Source organism: Babylonia areolata, chromosome 21 (assembly GCF_041734735.1).
Source record: "Babylonia areolata isolate BAREFJ2019XMU chromosome 21, ASM4173473v1, whole genome shotgun sequence".
Lineage (NCBI taxonomy): Eukaryota > Metazoa > Mollusca > Gastropoda > Neogastropoda > Buccinidae > Babylonia > Babylonia areolata.
The window spans coordinates 637,043-655,683 of NC_134896.1; the positions used below are offsets into that span (position 1 = coordinate 637,043).

At 50.4% G+C, this 18,641-nt stretch overlaps 1 protein-coding gene across 1 annotated transcript in view; it reads left to right on the forward strand.

Annotated features, from left to right (window-relative positions):
* Positions 1-668: 668 nt before the first annotated feature.
* LOC143295977 (uncharacterized) overlaps positions 669-18,641 on the forward strand; it is a 29,791-nt gene continuing 11,818 nt past the window's right edge. Inside the window, exons 1-2 of the mRNA XM_076607690.1 lie at positions 669-832; positions 18,113-18,374. Coding sequence (XP_076463805.1) covers positions 828-832; positions 18,113-18,374 — 267 coding nt within the window. The 5' untranslated portion in view covers positions 669-827. The remainder of the gene's footprint in view (positions 833-18,112; positions 18,375-18,641) is intronic.

The following is an 18,641-nucleotide window of genomic DNA, read 5'->3' on the forward strand; positions in this document are numbered from 1 at the left end:
TGTATAGGCAGATGACTTGCCAGTCCCTATACTACTACTACTACTACAACTACTAGAGTTAGTGTCTTTTCCTGCTGATCCCCCCGTGATAGAATAATCGGTACGTGATTGTCGTCACTATACTGAAGGAAGAGCTTACAGCATGTCACCGCCTTCGTGCTGTTCTGACACCTCTTAGCACACTGAGATGATCTGGATCTGGATCTAGTAGTGTTCGTCGCAGACGCCACTTCTGGTGATATAGACGGAACTAGGAGGACGCATGTACCTATCAGAAATAAAAGTCAAAGAAAGACCTAAGGGAAACTGTCTACCCTGGGTTAAGACCATCAAAACCCCCGGTTCGGCCGGAAGGGTCCAGGCCCCACTTCCAGAAGCAAGTCCCTTTAAAATAATAATAATAAAATAGTGGTTGCTTGTCACAGCCTCAGATAAATATGTCTATGTCTCAGCACCTCATACCATGGCTGATTTTACGCCCCTCTCTTAGGATTTAACCAAACCATATATGTTCCACAACTCTCAAAACACATGACTCTGGGTACACTCGGAACTCTGAATACACCCAGAACTCTCGACTGACGAGTGAGGGTGTGAAACTGAAAGTCGCACGAACAAGGGAAGTGAAGAGAGTGGCGCCCCTTGGTTGATCACATGACTGGTGTGTTTATGTTGATTCCCAGTGGCAGTCAGTTTGTGAGGCTAGACGTCTGCTCGTGTGAAGGCATGGCTACTGTGTCTGGGCCCACGTCCGCCTTTTTGTGGGCGGGATAAGCACTTTGTCCAAACCATTCTGCACTGCCATCAGGTTGAAAAGGTTTCTTACGATGAGGTAAGTGGCCATGTTCATTTGTATCGGCATGTCTGACTATTCTCGTTCCGGGGGTCCCCGAGTTGATCCAGTGTGTTCGCTACAACGCAGAGCCGCGAGAGAGGCAGCCGTAACATGTATCCGTCTCTCAGTGTAATCAGATGAATTTCACATTAGATTGGAGAGATACCGTTATCACATTGTTTGGCAAGCATTTCCTCCTCCTCTCCTTTCTTCCGAGTCAGTGTGTGTGTCGCCGACTCGACTGCATGTTGTCACAACGCGTGTGTGCTCGCGCGTGCATGTGTGCCTACTTGTATACACGTACGTGTTTCTATTATTATGCGAATATTTTCAAATAATAATACAAAGTATGTGTGTTGCTTTTAAGAGGGAGGGGAAAAACTATTGAATCTGAGAAAGCAACCAGAATCGACAAGCAAAATAGCAGAAAAGAAAAAAAGTCATATGTGACAACAGTAACCAAACTCATAATAACTGAGTGGTTAGAGCATTGGACATAACAACCATAACAACAGATATGAACATTTACCAGCATGTTGATATTGGCTGTACAATGGAAAAAAGAGGGAGAGATCGAGATTAGAATGTTGGAGAGAAAAAGGGACAGGTGTTTTAGCTGGAGAGACAGATGTGATACCTGGGGAGACAGGTGTGATAGAGGCGGTAACTTGAGAGAGACAGGTGTGATAGCTGGAGAGAGGGGGGTGCTTTAGCTGGAGAGAGAGGCTTTATAGCTGGAGAGACAGGTGTGTAAGTGGAGAGACAAGTGTGATAGAGAGAAAGAAAGAGGTTGGTGTGATAGCTGAGAGAGAGAGGCAGGTGTTGTAGCTGGAGAGAGAGAGGCAGGTGTTGTAGCTGGAGAGAGAGAGGCAGGTGTTGTAGCTGGAGAGAGAGAAGTGGGACAGCTGGCATGAGAGGGAGTGAGACCGGTCACAGTATAGCTGGAGAAGGAGATGTGGGAGAGAGATGTTTGATATGTAGAGAGAGGTGTGATAGCTGGAGAAGGAGATGTGGGAGAGAGATGTTTGATATGTAGAGAGAGGTGTGATAGCTGGAGAAAGAGATGTGGGAGAGAGATGTTTGATAGAAGAGACGGTCACAGTATAGCTGGAGAAGGAGATGTGGGAGAGAGATGTTTGATATGTAGAGAGAGGTGTGATAGCTGGAGAAGGAGATGTGGGAGAGAGATGTTTGATATGTAGAGAGAGGTGTGATAGCTGGAGAAAGAGATATGGGAGAGAGATGTTTGATATGTAGAGAGAGGTGTGATAGCTGGAGAAGGAGATATGGGAGAGAGATGTTTGATATGTAGAGAGAGGTGTGATAGCTGGAGAAGGAGATATGGGAGAGAGATGTTTGATATGTAGAGAGAGGTGTGATAGCTGGAGAAGGAGATATGGGAGAGAGAGATGTTTGATATGTAGAGAGAGGTGTGATAGCTGGAGAAGGAGATATGGGAGAGAGATGTTTGATATGTAGAGAGAGGTGTGATAGCTGGAGAAGGAGATATGGGAGAGAGGTGTTTGATATGTAGAGAGAGGTGTGATAGCTGGAGAAGGAGATATGGGAGAGAGAGATGTTTGATATGTAGAGAGAGGTGTGATAGCTGGAGAAGGAGATATGGGAGAGAGATGTTTGATATGTAGAGAGAGGTGTGATAGCTGGAGAAGGAGATATGGGAGAGAGAGATGTTTGATATGTAGAGAGAGGTGTGATAGCTGGAGAAGGAGATATGGGAGAGAGATGTTTGATATATAGAGAGAGGTGTGATAGCTGGAGAGAGGCAGTTGTGATAGGTGGAGAGAGCAACAGGTCTGATCACAAGAGAATGACAGGTGTGATAGCTGGAGACAGAGATGTGACAGCTGGAGACAGGTGTTATAGCTAGAGAGAGAGAGAGAGAGAAAGGTGATAACTGGAGAGGCAGGTGTGATAGCTGGAGAGAGAGAGGTGTGGTAGCTGTCAGAGACAGACAGACAGGTGTGATAGCTGGAGAGATTGACAGGTCTGATCACCAGAGATAGAGGTAATAGTGATAGCTGGAGAGATTGACAGGTCTGATCACCAGAGACAGAGGTAAGTGATAGCTGGAGGGATTGACAGGTCTGATCACCAGAGACAGAGGTAATAGTGATAGCTGGAGGTATTGACAGGTCTGATCACCAGACAGAGGTAACAGTGATAGCTGGAGGGATTGACAGGTCTGATCACCAGAGACAGAGGTAATAGTGATAGCTGGAGGTATTGACAGGTCTGATCACCAGACAGAGGTAATAGTGATAGCTGGAGGGAGATGTGCAATAGCAAGAGAGAGAGGTGAAAGCTGGAGATATGGGGGATGTGATAGCTGGAGAAAATGAGAGAGAGGTTTGATATGTAGAGAGAGGTGTGATAGCTGAAGAGAGATACAGGTGGGGTATTGGAAAGGGAGAGATGGAAGTGTGATAGCTGGAGAGAGACGTGTGATAGCTGGAGAGAGACATGGCATAGATGGAAAGACTGACACGTGTGATAAGCAGGAAAGACGGGTGTGATAGCTGGAGAGTCGTCAGACAGGTGTGATAGCTGGAGAGTGAGAATGAGAGGCGGGGTGACAGCTGGAGAGAGACAAGTGTGATATCTGGAGAGAGAGAGAGGCCGGTTTTGATAGCTGAACTGACAGGATAGGTGTGATATGTGGAGAGGGAGAGAGGTGATAGCTGGAGAGAGACATGCGTCTTGAGAAACATCAGAACGGGCTGGGACAGCCGTCAGCCTGTGACAGGAATGTTGACACCAGAACAATAGCCATCACGTCCGGCGAAGAAAAAGAGGCAAGAGCGCAGTGTGAACAAGAAACTGTATCATCGATCACAGGGAACAAAGGGAGGGAACACACCTGGCACTGCCTCTGACAGACGGCACGTGCTCAATATCAGACAGGGAGGGGTGGGTGGGGGGATGGGGGGGGGGGGAGCGAGCAGACGCTGACTGCAACACTACTGTGTGCTGTCTGTCTGTCTCTCAGCCACTGCACCACCTCCCTCCCTTCCCTCCCTCCACCGTCCTCTCCCCGCCAAGGTCAAGGCCATGGCACACAACAGCACATGTGAGAGCAGAGTTGAACTGCTGCCAAAATGGCCACCACGCAGCCCCCACCCCACCTCCATCCCCACTCTCCCTCCGGCCTCCCACCCACCCTAGCACACCCCTGAGACCTTTGTTCTGCCAGTTCTCAGCCAGGGGCAGGGAGAGTGTTCGGCTGGAACAGTGTGTGTGTGCGTGCGTGCGCGCGCTCGGGTGTGTGATGGTGTGTGTGTGTGAGATGGGGGTGGGGGTAGGAAAAGGGGTGGGCTACAACCATGGCTACACTGAAGGGGAGGGAAAGAGAGGTAGGCTACAACCATGGCTACACTGAAGGGGAGGGAGAGAGAGGTAGGCTACAACCATGGCTACACTGAAGGGGGGGGGAGGAATGGGCTACAATCATGGCTACACTGAAGGGGAGGGGGAGAGAGGAAGGCTACAACCATGGCTACACTGAAGGGGAGGGAGAGAGGGATGGACTACAACCATGGCTACACTGAAGGGGAGGGAGAGAGGGATGGACTACAACCATGGCTACACTGAAGGGGAGGGAGAGAGGGATGGACTACAACCATGGCTACAGTGAAGGGGAGGGAGAGAGAGGTAGGCTACAACCATGGCTACACTGAAGGGGAGGGAGAGAGAGGTAGGCTACAACCATGGCTACAGTGAAGGGGAGGGAGAGAGAGGAAGGCTACAACCATGGCTACACTGAAGGGGAGGGAGAGAGGGATGGACTACAACCATGGCTACACTTAAGGGGAGGGAGAGAGAGGTAGGCTACAACCATGGCTACACTGAAGGGGAGGGAGAGAGAGGTAGGCTACAACCATGGCTACACTGAAGGGGAGGGAGAGAGGTAGGCTACAACCATGGCTACACTGAAGGGGAGGGAGAGAGGGATGGACTACAACCATGGCTACAGTGAAGGGGAGGGAGAGAGAGGAAGGCTACAACCATGGCTACAGTGAAGGGGAGGGGAGAGAGGTAGGCTACAACCATGGCTACACTGAAGGGGAGGGAGAGAGGTAGGCTACAACCATGGCTACACTGAAGGGGAGGGAGAGAGAGGTAGGCTACAACCATGGCTACAGTGAAGGGGAGGGGGAGAGGGATGGACTACAACCATGGCTACACTTAAGGGGAGGGAGAGAGAGGAAGGCTACAACCATGGCTACAGTGAAGGGGAGGGGGAGAGAGGTAGGCTACAACCATGGCTACAGTGAAGGGGAGGGAGAGAGAGGTAGGCTACAACCATGGCTACAGTGAAGGGGAGGGGGAGAGAGGTAGGCTACAACCATGGCTACACTGAAGGGGAGGGAGAGAGGTAGGCTACAACCATGGCTACACTGAAGGGGAGGGAGAGAGAGGTAGGCTACAACCATGGCTACAGTGAAGGGGAGGGAGAGAGGTAGGCTACAACCATGGCTACACTGAAGGGGAGGGAGAGAGAGGTAGGCTACAACCATGGCTACAGTGAAGGGGAGGGGGAGAGAGGTAGGCTACAACCATGGCTACACTGAAGGGGAGGGAGAGAGGGATGGACTGCAATCATGGCTACACTGAAGGGGAGGGAGAGAGGGATGGACTACAACCATGGCTACACTGAAGGGGAGGGAGAGAGGGATGGACTACAGCCATGGCTACACTGAAGGGGAGGGAGAGAGGGATGGACTACAGCCATGGCTACACTGAAGGGGAGGGAGAGAGGTAGGCTACAACCATGGCTACACTGAAGGGGAGGGAGGGAGGAATGGGCGCGTGTGCACACACAGACACACACACACACACACACAAGATGCCAAGACTGTTGTGTCTTGCAACTGCAAGATGGACACTTCCCTGAGGTCTGCTGGTGGTGGAATGTCAACCAGAAAACGTCGGGCTTTTGCCGGGGGGGGGGGGGGGGGGGTTGTGAGAGTGAAGGGCCCGCAGGGTACATGTACGATCAAAACAGTCCAACTTCGGGCCCCAACACACACACACACACACACACACACGGAGAGAAGAGGGGGTGTCTCAAACGAAACGCGAGCCCTCAAACGGAGCACTTGTTAACAGCAGGGGGGTTGAAAACAACAACAAAGCAACAGGTAGAGGAAGACAGAAAACTAGGGCAGCGATGAAGAAGGAACGGGGGAGTGTGGGGGGGGGGGAGGAAGGGGGGGGGTTATAGCGGTCCACTGACCTGATTTACTGACAACAGACAGGGAGCAGGAAAACACTGACAGGCCACTCTTTACCACCATCACCATCCTCTATGCCCCACACATCCCCCTACCCTCTCCCCTGCAGCAGTGATGACATGAACAGGTGCAGCATGACATGTGGGGAGGGGAGGGGAGCAGGAAGGGGTGTGGTTGGGGTGGGGTGGTAAAAGCGAGTTGCCAAGTTGCAGTGACGAAGCAGTCTGTAGCCCCAGTCTGACAGTGCAGCAGTCAACACAAGCAGAACTTAAGTTCAGTGCAGCAGTCAACACAAGCAGAACTTAAGTTCAGTGCAGCAGTCAACACAAGCCCCAGTCTGACAGTGCAGCAGTCAACACAAGCAGAACTTAAGTTCAGTGCAGCAGTCAACACAAGCCCCAGTCTGACAGGGCAGCAGTCAACACAAGCAGAACTTAAGTTCAGTGCAGCAGTCAACACAAGCAGAACTTAAGTTCAGTGCAGCAGTCAACACAAGCAGAACTTAAGTTCAGTGCAGCAGTCAACACAAGCAGAACTTAAGTTTACCCTGCAGGTTTCAAACCCGTGTGGTTGTGGTGTTTGTGCCAGGGGGTGGATCCTCTCTCTTTGGTTTACCTGCCACCGGTGGTGGCTTACCTGCCAGATGACTGGAATGTTTTGTTGGTTGGTGTCTGAATCATGCAGACATAGATCTGTGAACAGCTCATCCTCTTTTCTTTCTTTTTTTAAAAAAAAAATCCCACTTTGTGCGCGTGTGTGCGCGCGCGTGTGCCAAACACAACTGCTGAGAGACTGATGCTTTGTAGGGAACAGGTGGATGTCAAAAAAAGCAGACAGGGGGAGTATGGAGGGGGTGGAGAGAGCAAGGGAATGTTGTGGGAGACAGGGGGGATGTTGTGATCGTGTTCTGGGTGGGTGGGGGAGGAGGAGGGTGTGATTCAAGTAGGGGAGGGGGATAAAGGGGGGGGTGATGGTGTGATCCAAGTAAAGAGGGGGATAAGGGGTGGGGGGGCGGTGATGGTGTGATCCAAGTAAAGAGGGGGATAGGTGGGGTGGTGTGATCCAAGTAAAGAGGGGGATAGGTGGGGTGGTGTGATCCAAGTAAAGAGGGGGATAGGTGGGGTGGTGTGATCCAAGTAAAGAGGGGGATAGGTGGGGTGGTGTGATCCAAGTAATGTGTGTGTGTGTGTGTGTGGGGGGGGGGGGGGTAATGGGGATGATGGTGTGATCCAAGTAAAGAGGGGGATAAGGGGGGTGATGGTGTAATCCAAGAGGGGGATAAAGGGGGGGATTGTGTGATCCAAGTAAAGAGGGGTGGATAAGGGGGGGGGGGGTGAAGAGGGGGATAAGGGTGTGTGTGTGTGATCCAAGTAAAGAGGGGGATGGGGGGGGGGAATGGTGTGATCCAAGTAAAGAGGGGGATGGGGGGGGGGAATGGTGTGATCCAAGTAAAGAGGGGGATGGGGGGGGGGGGAATGGTGTGATCCAAGTAAAGAGGGGGATGGGGGGAGGGATGGTGTGATCCAAGTAAAGAGGGGTGGATAAGGGGGGGGGGGTGTGTGAAGAGGGGGATGGGGTGTGTGTGATCCAAGTAAAGAGGGGGATGGGGGGGGATGGTGTGATCCAAGTAAAGAGGGGTGGATAAGGGGGGGAGGGTGTGAAGAGGGGGATGGGGTGTGTGTGATCCAAGTAAAGAGGGGGATGGGGGGGATGGTGTGATCCAAGTAAAGAGGGGTGGATAAGGGGGGGGGTGTGAAGAGGGGGATGGGGGGTGTGTGATCCAAGTAAAGAGGGGGATGGGGGGGGGGGGGGGGATGGTGTGATCCAAGTAAAGAGGGGGATAAGGGGGGGGGGATGGGTGTGATCCAAGTAAAGAGGGGGATAGGGGGGGGGGGGATGGTGTGATCCAAGTAAAGAGGGGGGGGGGGGGGAATGGTGTGATCCAAGTAAAGAGGGGGATGGGGGGGGGGGGGGGAATGGTGTGATCCAAGTAAAGAGGGGGATAAGGGGGGGGGATGGTGTGATCCAAGTAAAGAGGGGGATAAGGGGGGGGGGGGATGGTGTGATCCAAGTAAAGAGGGGGGTGAGATGGGGAGGGGATAAAGAAGGGGAGTGTGATCCAAGTAGGGGTGGGGAATGAGGGGGGGGGGGGGGAGTAGGGGGGAGATGGTGTGTTCTGTGTTGGGCGGGGGAGAGGGAGGAGGGGGATGGTGTGATCCATGGAGGGGGAGGGAGGAGGGGGATGGTGTGATCCATGGGGGGGAGGGAGGGAGGAGGGGGATGGTGTGATCCATGGGGGGGAGGGAGATGGTGTGATCCATGGTGGGGGGGAGGGAGGAGGGGGGTGGTGTGATCCATGGGGGGGGGAGGGAGGAGGGGGATGGTGTGATCCATAGGGGGGGAGGGAGATGGTGTGATCCATGGTGGGGGGGAGGGAGGAGGGTGGTGGTGTGATCCATGGGGGGGGGAGGGAGGAGGGAGATTGTGTGATCCATGGTGGGGGGGAGGGAGGAGGGGGATGGTGTGATCCATGGGGGGGAGGGAGGGAGGAGGGGGATGGTGTGATCCATGGGGGGAGGGAGGGAGGAGGGGGGATGGTGTGATCCATGGGGGGGAGGGAGGGAGGAGGGGGATGGTGTGATCCATGGGGGGGAGGGAGGGAGGAGGGGGATGGTGTGATCCATGGGGGGGAGGGAGGGAGGAGGGGGATGGTGTGATCCATGGGGGGGAGGGAGGTGGTGTGATCCATGGTGGGGGGGAGGGAGGGAGGAGGGGGGGGTGTGATCCATGGGGGGAGGGAGGAGGGGGGTGGTGTGATCCATGGGGGGGGAGGGAGATGGTGTGATCCATGGGGGGGAGGGAGGAGGGGGATGGTGTGATCCATGGGGGGGAGGGAGATGGTGTAATCCATGGTGGGGGGGAGGGAGGAGGGGGATGGTGTGATCCATGGGGGGGAGGGAGGAGGGGGATGGTGTGATCCATGGGGGGGAGGGAGGGAGGAAGGGGATGGTGTGATCCATGGGGGGGGGAGGGAGGAGGGGGATGGTGTGATCCATGGGGGGGAGGGAGGAGGGGGATGGTGTGATCCATGGGGGGGAGGGAGATGGTGTGATCCATGGTGGGGGGGGAGGGAGGGAGGAGGGGCATGGTGTGATCCATGGGGGGAGGGAGGAGGGGGATGGTGTGATCCATGGTGGGGGGGGGAGGGAGGAGGGGGTGTGTGATCCATGGGGGGGAGGAGGGGGTGTGTGATCCATGGGGGGGGAGGGGGTGTGTGATCCATGGGGAGGGAGGGAGGAGGGGGGTGGTGTGATCCATGGGGGGGGGAGGGAGGGAGGAGGGGATGGTGTGATCCATGGGGGGGGAGGGAGGGAGGAGGGGGATGGTGTGATCCATGGTGGGGGATGGAGGGAGGAGGGGGATGGTGTGATCCATGGGGGGGGAGGGAGGAGGGGGATGGTGTGATCCATGGGGGGGAGGGAGGAGGGGGATGGTGTGATCCATGGTGGGGGGGGGGGAGGGAGGAGGGGGATGGTGTGATCCATGGGGGGGAGGGAGGGAGGAGGGGGATGGTGTGATCCATGGGGGGGAGGGAGGAGGGGGATGGTGTGATCCATGGGGGGGAGGGAGATGGTGTGATCCATGGTGGGGGGGGAGGGAGGGAGGAGGGGCATGGTGTGATCCATGGGGGGAGGGAGGAGGGGGATGGTGGGATCCATGGTGGGGGGGGAGGGAGGAGGGGGATGGTGTGATCCATGGGGGGGAGGGAGGAGGGGGATGGTGGGATCCATGGGGGGGAGGGAGGAGGGGGTGTGTGATCCATGGGGGGGGGAGGAGGGGGTGTGTGATCCATGGGGGGGGGAGGGGGTGTGTGATCCATGGGGAGGGAGGGAGGAGGGGGTGGTGTGATCCATGGGGGGAGGGAGGGAGGAGGGGGGGTGTGATCCATGGGGAGGGAGGGAGGAGGGGGTGGTGTGATCCATGGTGGAGGGTGGTGGTGGTGGTGGTGTGATCCATGGGGTTGGGGGGAGGGGGTGGTGTGATCCATGGTGGAGGCTGAGATGTGAGCCAGCAGGAGTGTGAGTGATCTTTTGGATTGGAAATATCATAGGACACAGCCAGTGCACACACACAGCCACAAGTCAGCAGACATGTATGCAGATGCACATGCTTGTGCAACTGACAACAGAGGTGGAGAGAAAAGTGGAATACATGACACACATTTCTTGCCAAAGTTAACATCACTGCCACATCCGTGGTGCCTTCCAACATCACCCACCCCTGGACCTTCCTCCTCCACCCTCTTTTACACACACACACACACACACGCACGCACGTGTGCGCGCATACACACACACACACATTCACTCACACACACACACACACACACACACACACACAACACAACACACACACACACACACACACACACACATAGACATGCGCGCGTGCGCACATACACACACACACACATGTGCAAGCGTGCACATACCATCACGCATACAAACACCAACACACAAACCCACACACACACACACACATACACACACACACACACACACACACACACACACAAATGCCAAGACTGTTACTCTTGCAAATGCTTTAGTTTCATCAGAGTTGACATGTGGCCAGAATTTCCCAGAACCTGAATGCTGTCTGGAAAAGTGTCAAAGCTGAAACCAGTAACGCTGTAAAGCTTGCCTTTAGAGTTTCTGTTCACACCAAGAAATTGACAGAACACATCCAGTTCACTGTATGTGAACAAGAGAAGACAGCTGGCAACAGTGAAACACTTGGCAATGACCAGGTCAGTGACTGATCTGCTGAGTTATATAGCTCCACAACTCAAAATGGGATGTCATTTTTCCAAGTGAAGAAAAGTCAGAAAAATAGTGTATCTGAAAATAATTGCAACATTTATGACAGAAATAGTATATATATATATATATATATATATATATATATATATATATATATATATAAACTATTTCTGTATATATATATATATAATCAAATATCACAGCAGAAGTTTTTCCTCAATTCATATGTACATCAGTAATACCTTGAGAATGAACTAAGGCATCCTTAGAAATCCATTTTACAAAACTGAGAGAAATATATATGTGTGTGTGTGTGTGTGTGTGTGTGTGACAGCATGTTGTCTGTGTGAAATTTGTCACTTCTCCCTTGGCAGAGCAACTGGCCTTTGTTTCTTTGTTCTTATCTGTTCTGTCTCCGTGTGTATCTTTCTTCCAAAGTGGCCTGTGCTACAGAATTTTGCCATGGACAATCCTTTGTTGGCTTGGGTTCTTTATGCGTGCAAAGTGTATGCTGCTCACAAATGTCTTTGTATCTGAATGTTTGATCCAAAATTTATGTAAAGTACTATCATCATTATCCAGATGGCTCCGTCTGAGCTAATGATAACATGGGTGTGGGATTTTCGAATGAATTGAATGTTTACCTTAAAACAGAAGGACTAAGTGTTTAGGGAAAGGGTGCTCCATGTGGTCATACGAACTATTCACTACTTTATTAAAATGAAAAAAAACACACACAAAAAAAAAACTTGATTAACCCACATGGAATATTTTCTGTCCCATCATCGGCTGTGTTATATTGGCATTATGCCGCTCACTGCAAGTTCCACATACACAGCCACACCATGGTCCATCTGTTGCAGTCACACTCACACACAGTAGTCAGCAGCCCACAGGCAACCATCAGTGTTAGGTCATCAGGAGGCCACACACCAGAGGAGACCCTGCACTGCTGCTGAGTTACTTCAGTGGTGCTCAGTAGTGCCTGTTCTGATTAACATGCTCAGGACACGACCCACTAAGCCCCCTACTGGCGATAATAATCGCACAGTTCTGGAGCCAGAGTGTCCCCCCCCCCCCCATCCTCCCCATGGAGTGGAGACTGAATCCACATGGACATTGATTGGAAGTAATTATTGAAGCTGACTCACAATATTCAGCAGTTGAACATATGGAGACTTTACATTGTATTAGACTTGTTTAGAGGAAAAGAAAATCAGAAAGAAAGGAATTAGCTGACTTATGGAGAAAAACAAACAGCAGACTAAAAAAATTGTCAAGTTTTTAAATATCATATTTTAGTTGTAGATAAAGAATATCTGCATTCCAGTGGTACATGTCAGTATAATCTGGGTGTTGTAAGCTCTGTTTTGGTGCCTAATGATTTTTTTACTGGCTGAATGCCTTGCCAGATGAGGAATGTAGGGTCACTGAAGAAGATCCAATACACATGTAATTGTTAGAGATCCTGTAATCCATGTCTCAGTGAAGAAGATCCAATACACATGTAATTGTTAGAGATCCTGTAATCCATGTCTCAGTGAAGAAGATCCAATACACATGTAATTGTTAGAGATCCTGTAATCCATGTCTCAGTGAAGAAGATCCAATACACATGTAATTGTTAGAGATCCTGTAATCCATGTCGGCCTTCAGTGGGTTGTGGAAACAACAACATGTATATACCCAGCAAGCACATCCCAGAAAAGACAAGTATGGCTGCCTACATGGCAAAGCAAAAAGTCCTTCAGGTAAAAACCCACAGGTACTGACCAGTGAACAGGGGAGGTGCAGCCAACAAATGCAAAACAAACAAACAAAAACAATACACAAAAAACATGAAGGAAACAGGTTCAGAAAACTCTGACAGAAAATAGGTTCATTGAGGGAAACAGGTTCAGAAATCTCCGACAGAAAATAGGTTCATTGAGGGAAACAGGTTCAGAAATCTCTGACAGAAAATAGGTTCATTGAGGGAAACAGGTTCAGAAATCTCTGACAGAAAATAGGTTCATTGAGGGAAACAGGTTCAGAAATCTCTGACAGAAAATAGGTTCATTGAGGGAAACCGGTTCAGAAAACTCTGACAGAAAATAGGCTCATTGAGGGAAACAGGTTCAGAAAATCTCTGACAGAAAATAGGTTCATTGAGGGAAACAGGTTCAGAAATCTCTGACAGAAAATAGGTTCATTGAGGGAAACAGGTTCAGAAAACTCCGACAGAAACATAAACTTTGTTTAGTGAAGAAATATAATGTTCAGAGAATGCATAACAAACTGACACACAGTCCAGAGCTGGGCTACAGAAAAACAATCTTTTCAGCACTTAGTTTGCTAGGAAGCGTTAAGATTTTTTCAGAGTCAGTGCTAATTCTGAAGTCTTTGGAACATTCTTAAAAACAAACTTAGAGCGGCTAAGATCATCCATGCCACCAGCAATTGGTGTGCAGGAAACCATGACCATGCAAAAAAAAAAATCCTTCCTGCCACCAGCCCTGGTGTGTTAGAACCAGGGGTGTAAAAAACCTGTAAATCCTTCCTGCCACCAGCCTTTTTGTGTTAGAACCAGGGGTGTAAAAAACCTGTAAATCCTTCCTGCCACCAGTCCTGGTGTGTTAGAACCAGGGGTGTAAAAAACCTGTAAATCCTTCCTGCCACCAGTCCTGGTGTGTTAGAACCAGGGGCATAAAAAACCTGTAAATCCTTCCAGCCACCAGTCCTGGCGTGTTAGAACCAGGGGTGTAAAAAACCTGTAAATCCTTCCTGCCACCAGTCCTGTTGTGTAAGAACCAGGGGTGTAAAAAACCTGTAAATCCTTCCTGCCACCAGTCCTGGTGTGTTAGAACCAGGGGCATAAAAAACCTGTAAATCCTTCCTGCCACCAGTCCTGGCGTGTTAGAACCAGGGGCATAAAAAACCTGTAAATCCTTCCTGCCACGAGTCCTGTTGTGTAAGAACCAGGGGTGTAAAAAACCTGTAAATCCTTCCTGCCACCAGTCCTGTTGTGTAAGAACCAGGGGTGTAAAAAACCTGTAAATCCTTCCTGCCACCAGTCCTGGCGTGTTAGAACCAGGGGCATAAAAAACCTGTAAATCCTTCCTGCCACCAGTCCTGGTGTGTTAGAACCAGGGGCATAAAAAACCTGTAAATCCTTCCTGCCACGAGTCCTGTTGTGTAAGAACCAGGGGTGTAAAAAACCTGTAAATCCTTCCTGCCACCAGTCCTGGTGTGTTAGAACCAGGGGCATAAAAAACCTGTAAATCCTTCCTGCCACCAGTCCTGTTGTGTAAGAACCAGGGGTGTAAAAAACCTGTAAATCCTTCATGCCACCAGCCCTGGTGTGTTAGAACCAGGGGCATAAAAAACCTGTAAATCCTTCATGCCACCAGTCCTGGCGTGTTAGAACCAGGGGCGTAAAAAACCTGTAAATCCTTCCTGCCACGAGTCCTGGTGTGTTAGAACCAGGGGTGTAAAAAACCTGTAAATCCTTCCTGCCACCAGTCCTGGTGTGTTAGAACCAGGGGCATAAAAAACCTGTAAATCCTTCCTGCCACCAGTCCTGTTGTGTAAGAACCAGGGGTGTAAAAAACCTGTAAATCCTTCCTGCCACCAGTCCTGGCGTGTTAGAACCAGGGGCATAAAAAACCTGTAAATCCTTCCTGCCACGAGTCCTGTTGTGTAAGAACCAGGGGTGTAAAAAACCTGTAAATCCTTCCTGCCACGAGTCCTGGTGTGTAAGAACCAGGGGTGTAAAAAACCTGTAAATCCTTCATGCCACCAGTCCTGGTGTGTTAGAACCAGGGGTGTAAAAAACCTGTAAATCCTTCCTGCCACCAGCCCTTGTGTGTTAGAACCAGGGGTGTAAAAAACCTGTAAATCCTTCCTGCCACCAGCCCTTGTGTGTCAGAACCAGGGGTGTAAAAAACCTGTAAATCCTTCCTGCCACCAGCCCTTGTGTGTTAGAACCAGGAGTGTAAAAAACCTGTAAATCCTTCCTGCCACCAGTCCTGTTGTGTTAGAACCAGGGGCATAAAAAACCTGTAAATCCTTCCAGCCACCAGTCCTGGCGTGTTAGAACCAGGGGTGTAAAAAACCTGTAAATCCTTCCTGCCACCAGTCCTGTTGTGTAAGAACCAGGGGTGTAAAAAACCTGTAAATCCTTCCTGCCACCAGTCCTGGTGTGTTAGAACCAGGGGCATAAAAAACCTGTAAATCCTTCCTGCCACCAGTCCTGGCGTGTTAGAACCAGGGGCATAAAAAACCTGTAAATCCTTCCTGCCACGAGTCCTGTTGTGTAAGAACCAGGGGTGTAAAAAACCTGTAAATCCTTCCTGCCACCAGTCCTGTTGTGTAAGAACCAGGGGTGTAAAAAACCTGTAAATCCTTCCTGCCACCAGTCCTGGCGTGTTAGAACCAGGGGCATAAAAAACCTGTAAATCCTTCCTGCCACCAGTCCTGGTGTGTTAGAACCAGGGGCATAAAAAACCTGTAAATCCTTCCTGCCACGAGTCCTGTTGTGTAAGAACCAGGGGTGTAAAAAACCTGTAAATCCTTCCTGCCACCAGTCCTGGTGTGTTAGAACCAGGGGCATAAAAAACCTGTAAATCCTTCCTGCCACCAGTCCTGTTGTGTAAGAACCAGGGGTGTAAAAAACCTGTAAATCCTTCATGCCACCAGCCCTGGTGTGTTAGAACCAGGGGCATAAAAAACCTGTAAATCCTTCATGCCACCAGTCCTGGCGTGTTAGAACCAGGGGTGTAAAAAACCTGTAAATCCTTCCTGCCACCAGTCCTGGCGTGTTAGAACCAGGGGCGTAAAAAACCTGTAAATCCTTCCTGCCACGAGTCCTGGTGTGTTAGAACCAGGGGTGTAAAAAACCTGTAAATCCTTCCTGCCACCAGTCCTGGTGTGTTAGAACCAGGGGCATAAAAAACCTGTAAATCCTTCCTGCCACCAGTCCTGTTGTGTAAGAACCAGGGGTGTAAAAAACCTGTAAATCCTTCCTGCCACCAGTCCTGGTGTGTTAGAACCAGGGGTGTAAAAAACCTGTAAATCCTTCCTGCCACCAGTCCTGTTGTGTAAGAACCAGGGGTGTAAAAAACCTGTAAATCCTTCCTGCCACCAGTCCTGGCGTGTTAGAACCAGGGGCATAAAAAACCTGTAAATCCTTCCTGCCACGAGTCCTGTTGTGTAAGAACCAGGGGTGTAAAAAACCTGTAAATCCTTCCTGCCACGAGTCCTGGTGTGTAAGAACCAGGGGTGTAAAAAACCTGTAAATCCTTCATGCCACCAGTCCTGGTGTGTTAGAACCAGGGGTGTAAAAAACCTGTAAATCCTTCCTGCCACCAGCCCTTGTGTGTTAGAACCAGGGGTGTAAAAAACCTGTAAATCCTTCCTGCCACCAGCCCTTGTGTGTTAGAACCAGGGGTGTAAAAAACCTGTAAATCCTTCCTGCCACCAGCCCTTGTGTGTTAGAACCAGGAGTGTAAAAAACCTGTAAATCCTTCCTGCCACCAGTCCTGGTGTGTTAGAACCAGGGGTGTAAAAAACCTGTAAATCCTTCCTGCCACCAGCCCTTGTGTGTTAGAACCAGGGGTGTAAAAAACCTGTAAATCCTTCCTGCCACCAGTCCTGGTGTGTTAGAACCAGGGGTGTAAAAAACCTGTAAATCCTTCCTGCCACCAGTCCTGGTGTGGCATACAGAGGTGCAGTGAGGGGTGGTGGAGGGAGAGGATGTGGATGAAAGGGAATGGTGGGTGAGGGGACAAGGACAAGGTGTAGGTGACTAGCAGCCCACAGTATTCCCCAGGGAGGGGAGGGGGGAAGCAGGTCAGTGAGTGAGAGAAGAGCAAGGAGGGGAGGGGAATGGTGGGATGATATAGGTCATGTTGTGTAAGGGCATACAGGGATGTAGGTCAATGGGATGATATAGGTCAGTGAGTATGACTGGTGTTACTTGTTGTCTGATTAATCAGTTGAGGATTATATCACCGGCATTAACAGCACAGTTTACACTGAGTATGAGCATCAGTTTGTATATTTATACAAACACCAGACTAGATGCTGCCAGTATAAAAACTATAAACTTACTGCAAAGCACATATCACCAGTATTTACAGCAGAATTTATACTGCCAGTATTTACAATAGAGGTCATACTGCTAGTATTGATTTACAGCAGAGTGTATATAACCAGTATTTACAGCAGAATTTATGCCACCAGAATCTATTGCAGAGGTTACAGCACTAGTATTTACAGGAGTATATATGACTGGTATTAACAACAGAGTTTATATGACCAATATTTACAGCAGTGTTTATGCTGACAGCATTCTTGATGCTTTGTTATCTGAAAGACAACGTTTGTGATGGAGTTCTTCAAATAATGTAGCGCACATGCGCGTGCGTGCACATGTGTGTGTGTGTGTGTGTGTGTGTGTGTGTGTGTAAGCGTGCTGTATTTGGTGTCTATGTCACCATGACAGTAGTCAGTAATATAACTGTGTCATACCTGCATGTGTGCAGTGTGTGATCTCTGTGTCGGCATGACAGCTGTCAGTAATATATATTTAACCGTGTCATCTGTGTGTGTGTTTGTGTGTGTGTATGTGTGTGTGTGTGTGTGTGTGTGTGTGTGTGTGTGTTTGATCTCTTATGTCAGCTCAACAGTTGTCAGTGACATAATCATGTCATCTGTGTGTGTGTGTGTGTGTGTGTGTGTGTGTATGTATTTGAATTTCTTTTAATCGCAACAGATTTCTCTATGTGAAATTCAGGCTGCTTTCTCCAGGGAGAGCGCATTGCTTCACTACAGCACCACCCTTTTTTTTTTTGTATTTTTTCCTGCGTGCAGTTTTATTTGTGTTTCCTGTCAAAGTGGATTTTTCTACAGAATATTTCCAGGAACAACCCTTTTGTTGCCGTGGGTTCTTTTACATGCACTAAGTGCATGCTGCACACAGGACCTCGGTTTATCATCTCATCAGAATGACTAGCATCCAGACCACCACTCAAGGTCTAATGGAGGGAGAGAAATTATTGGTGGCTGAGCCATGATTCGAACCAGCGCGCTCAGATTCTCTCGCTTCCTAGGCAGACATGTTACCACAAAGCCATCACTCCAAGTGTGTGTGATCTCTGATCTCTGTGTCAGCATGACAGTTGTCAGTAACATAACCGTGTCATCTGTGTGTATGTGTACAGTGGCGTGGTGGCGGATATCCAGGCAGGGCGGTGTGAGGAGGTGGAACGACAGGTGAAGGGTCCACCCCCCCTCAGCCAGTCCCAGGCGGAGGACGGTCTCTTTGCCTCCTGCTCCCTGTGCTGTGACCGCTGCGCCGGCGCCATGTTGCAGGCAGGGGCCAGAACTGAGGCCAGGGACAGCGAACATTACACCCCCTTGATGCACGCCGCCCAAAGGGGAGGGGTCAAGGTGGTCAAGCTCCTGTTGGAGTGGGACTGCCAGGTGAGTCACAGGGCGTAGTGAGGGCAGGCATGTAACAGGTGTTGTCAAGACGTGTATTGTGAGGACAGGTGTGTGACAGGTGTTGTCAGGACGTGTATTGTGAGGACAGGTTATGACAGGTGTTGTCAGGATGTGTATTGTGAGGACAGGTGTGTGACAGGTGTTGTCAGGACGTGTATTGTGAGGACAGGTGTATGACGTGTTCTCAGGATGTGTATTGTGAGGACAGGTGTGTGACAGGTGTTGTCAGGACGTGTATTGTTAGGA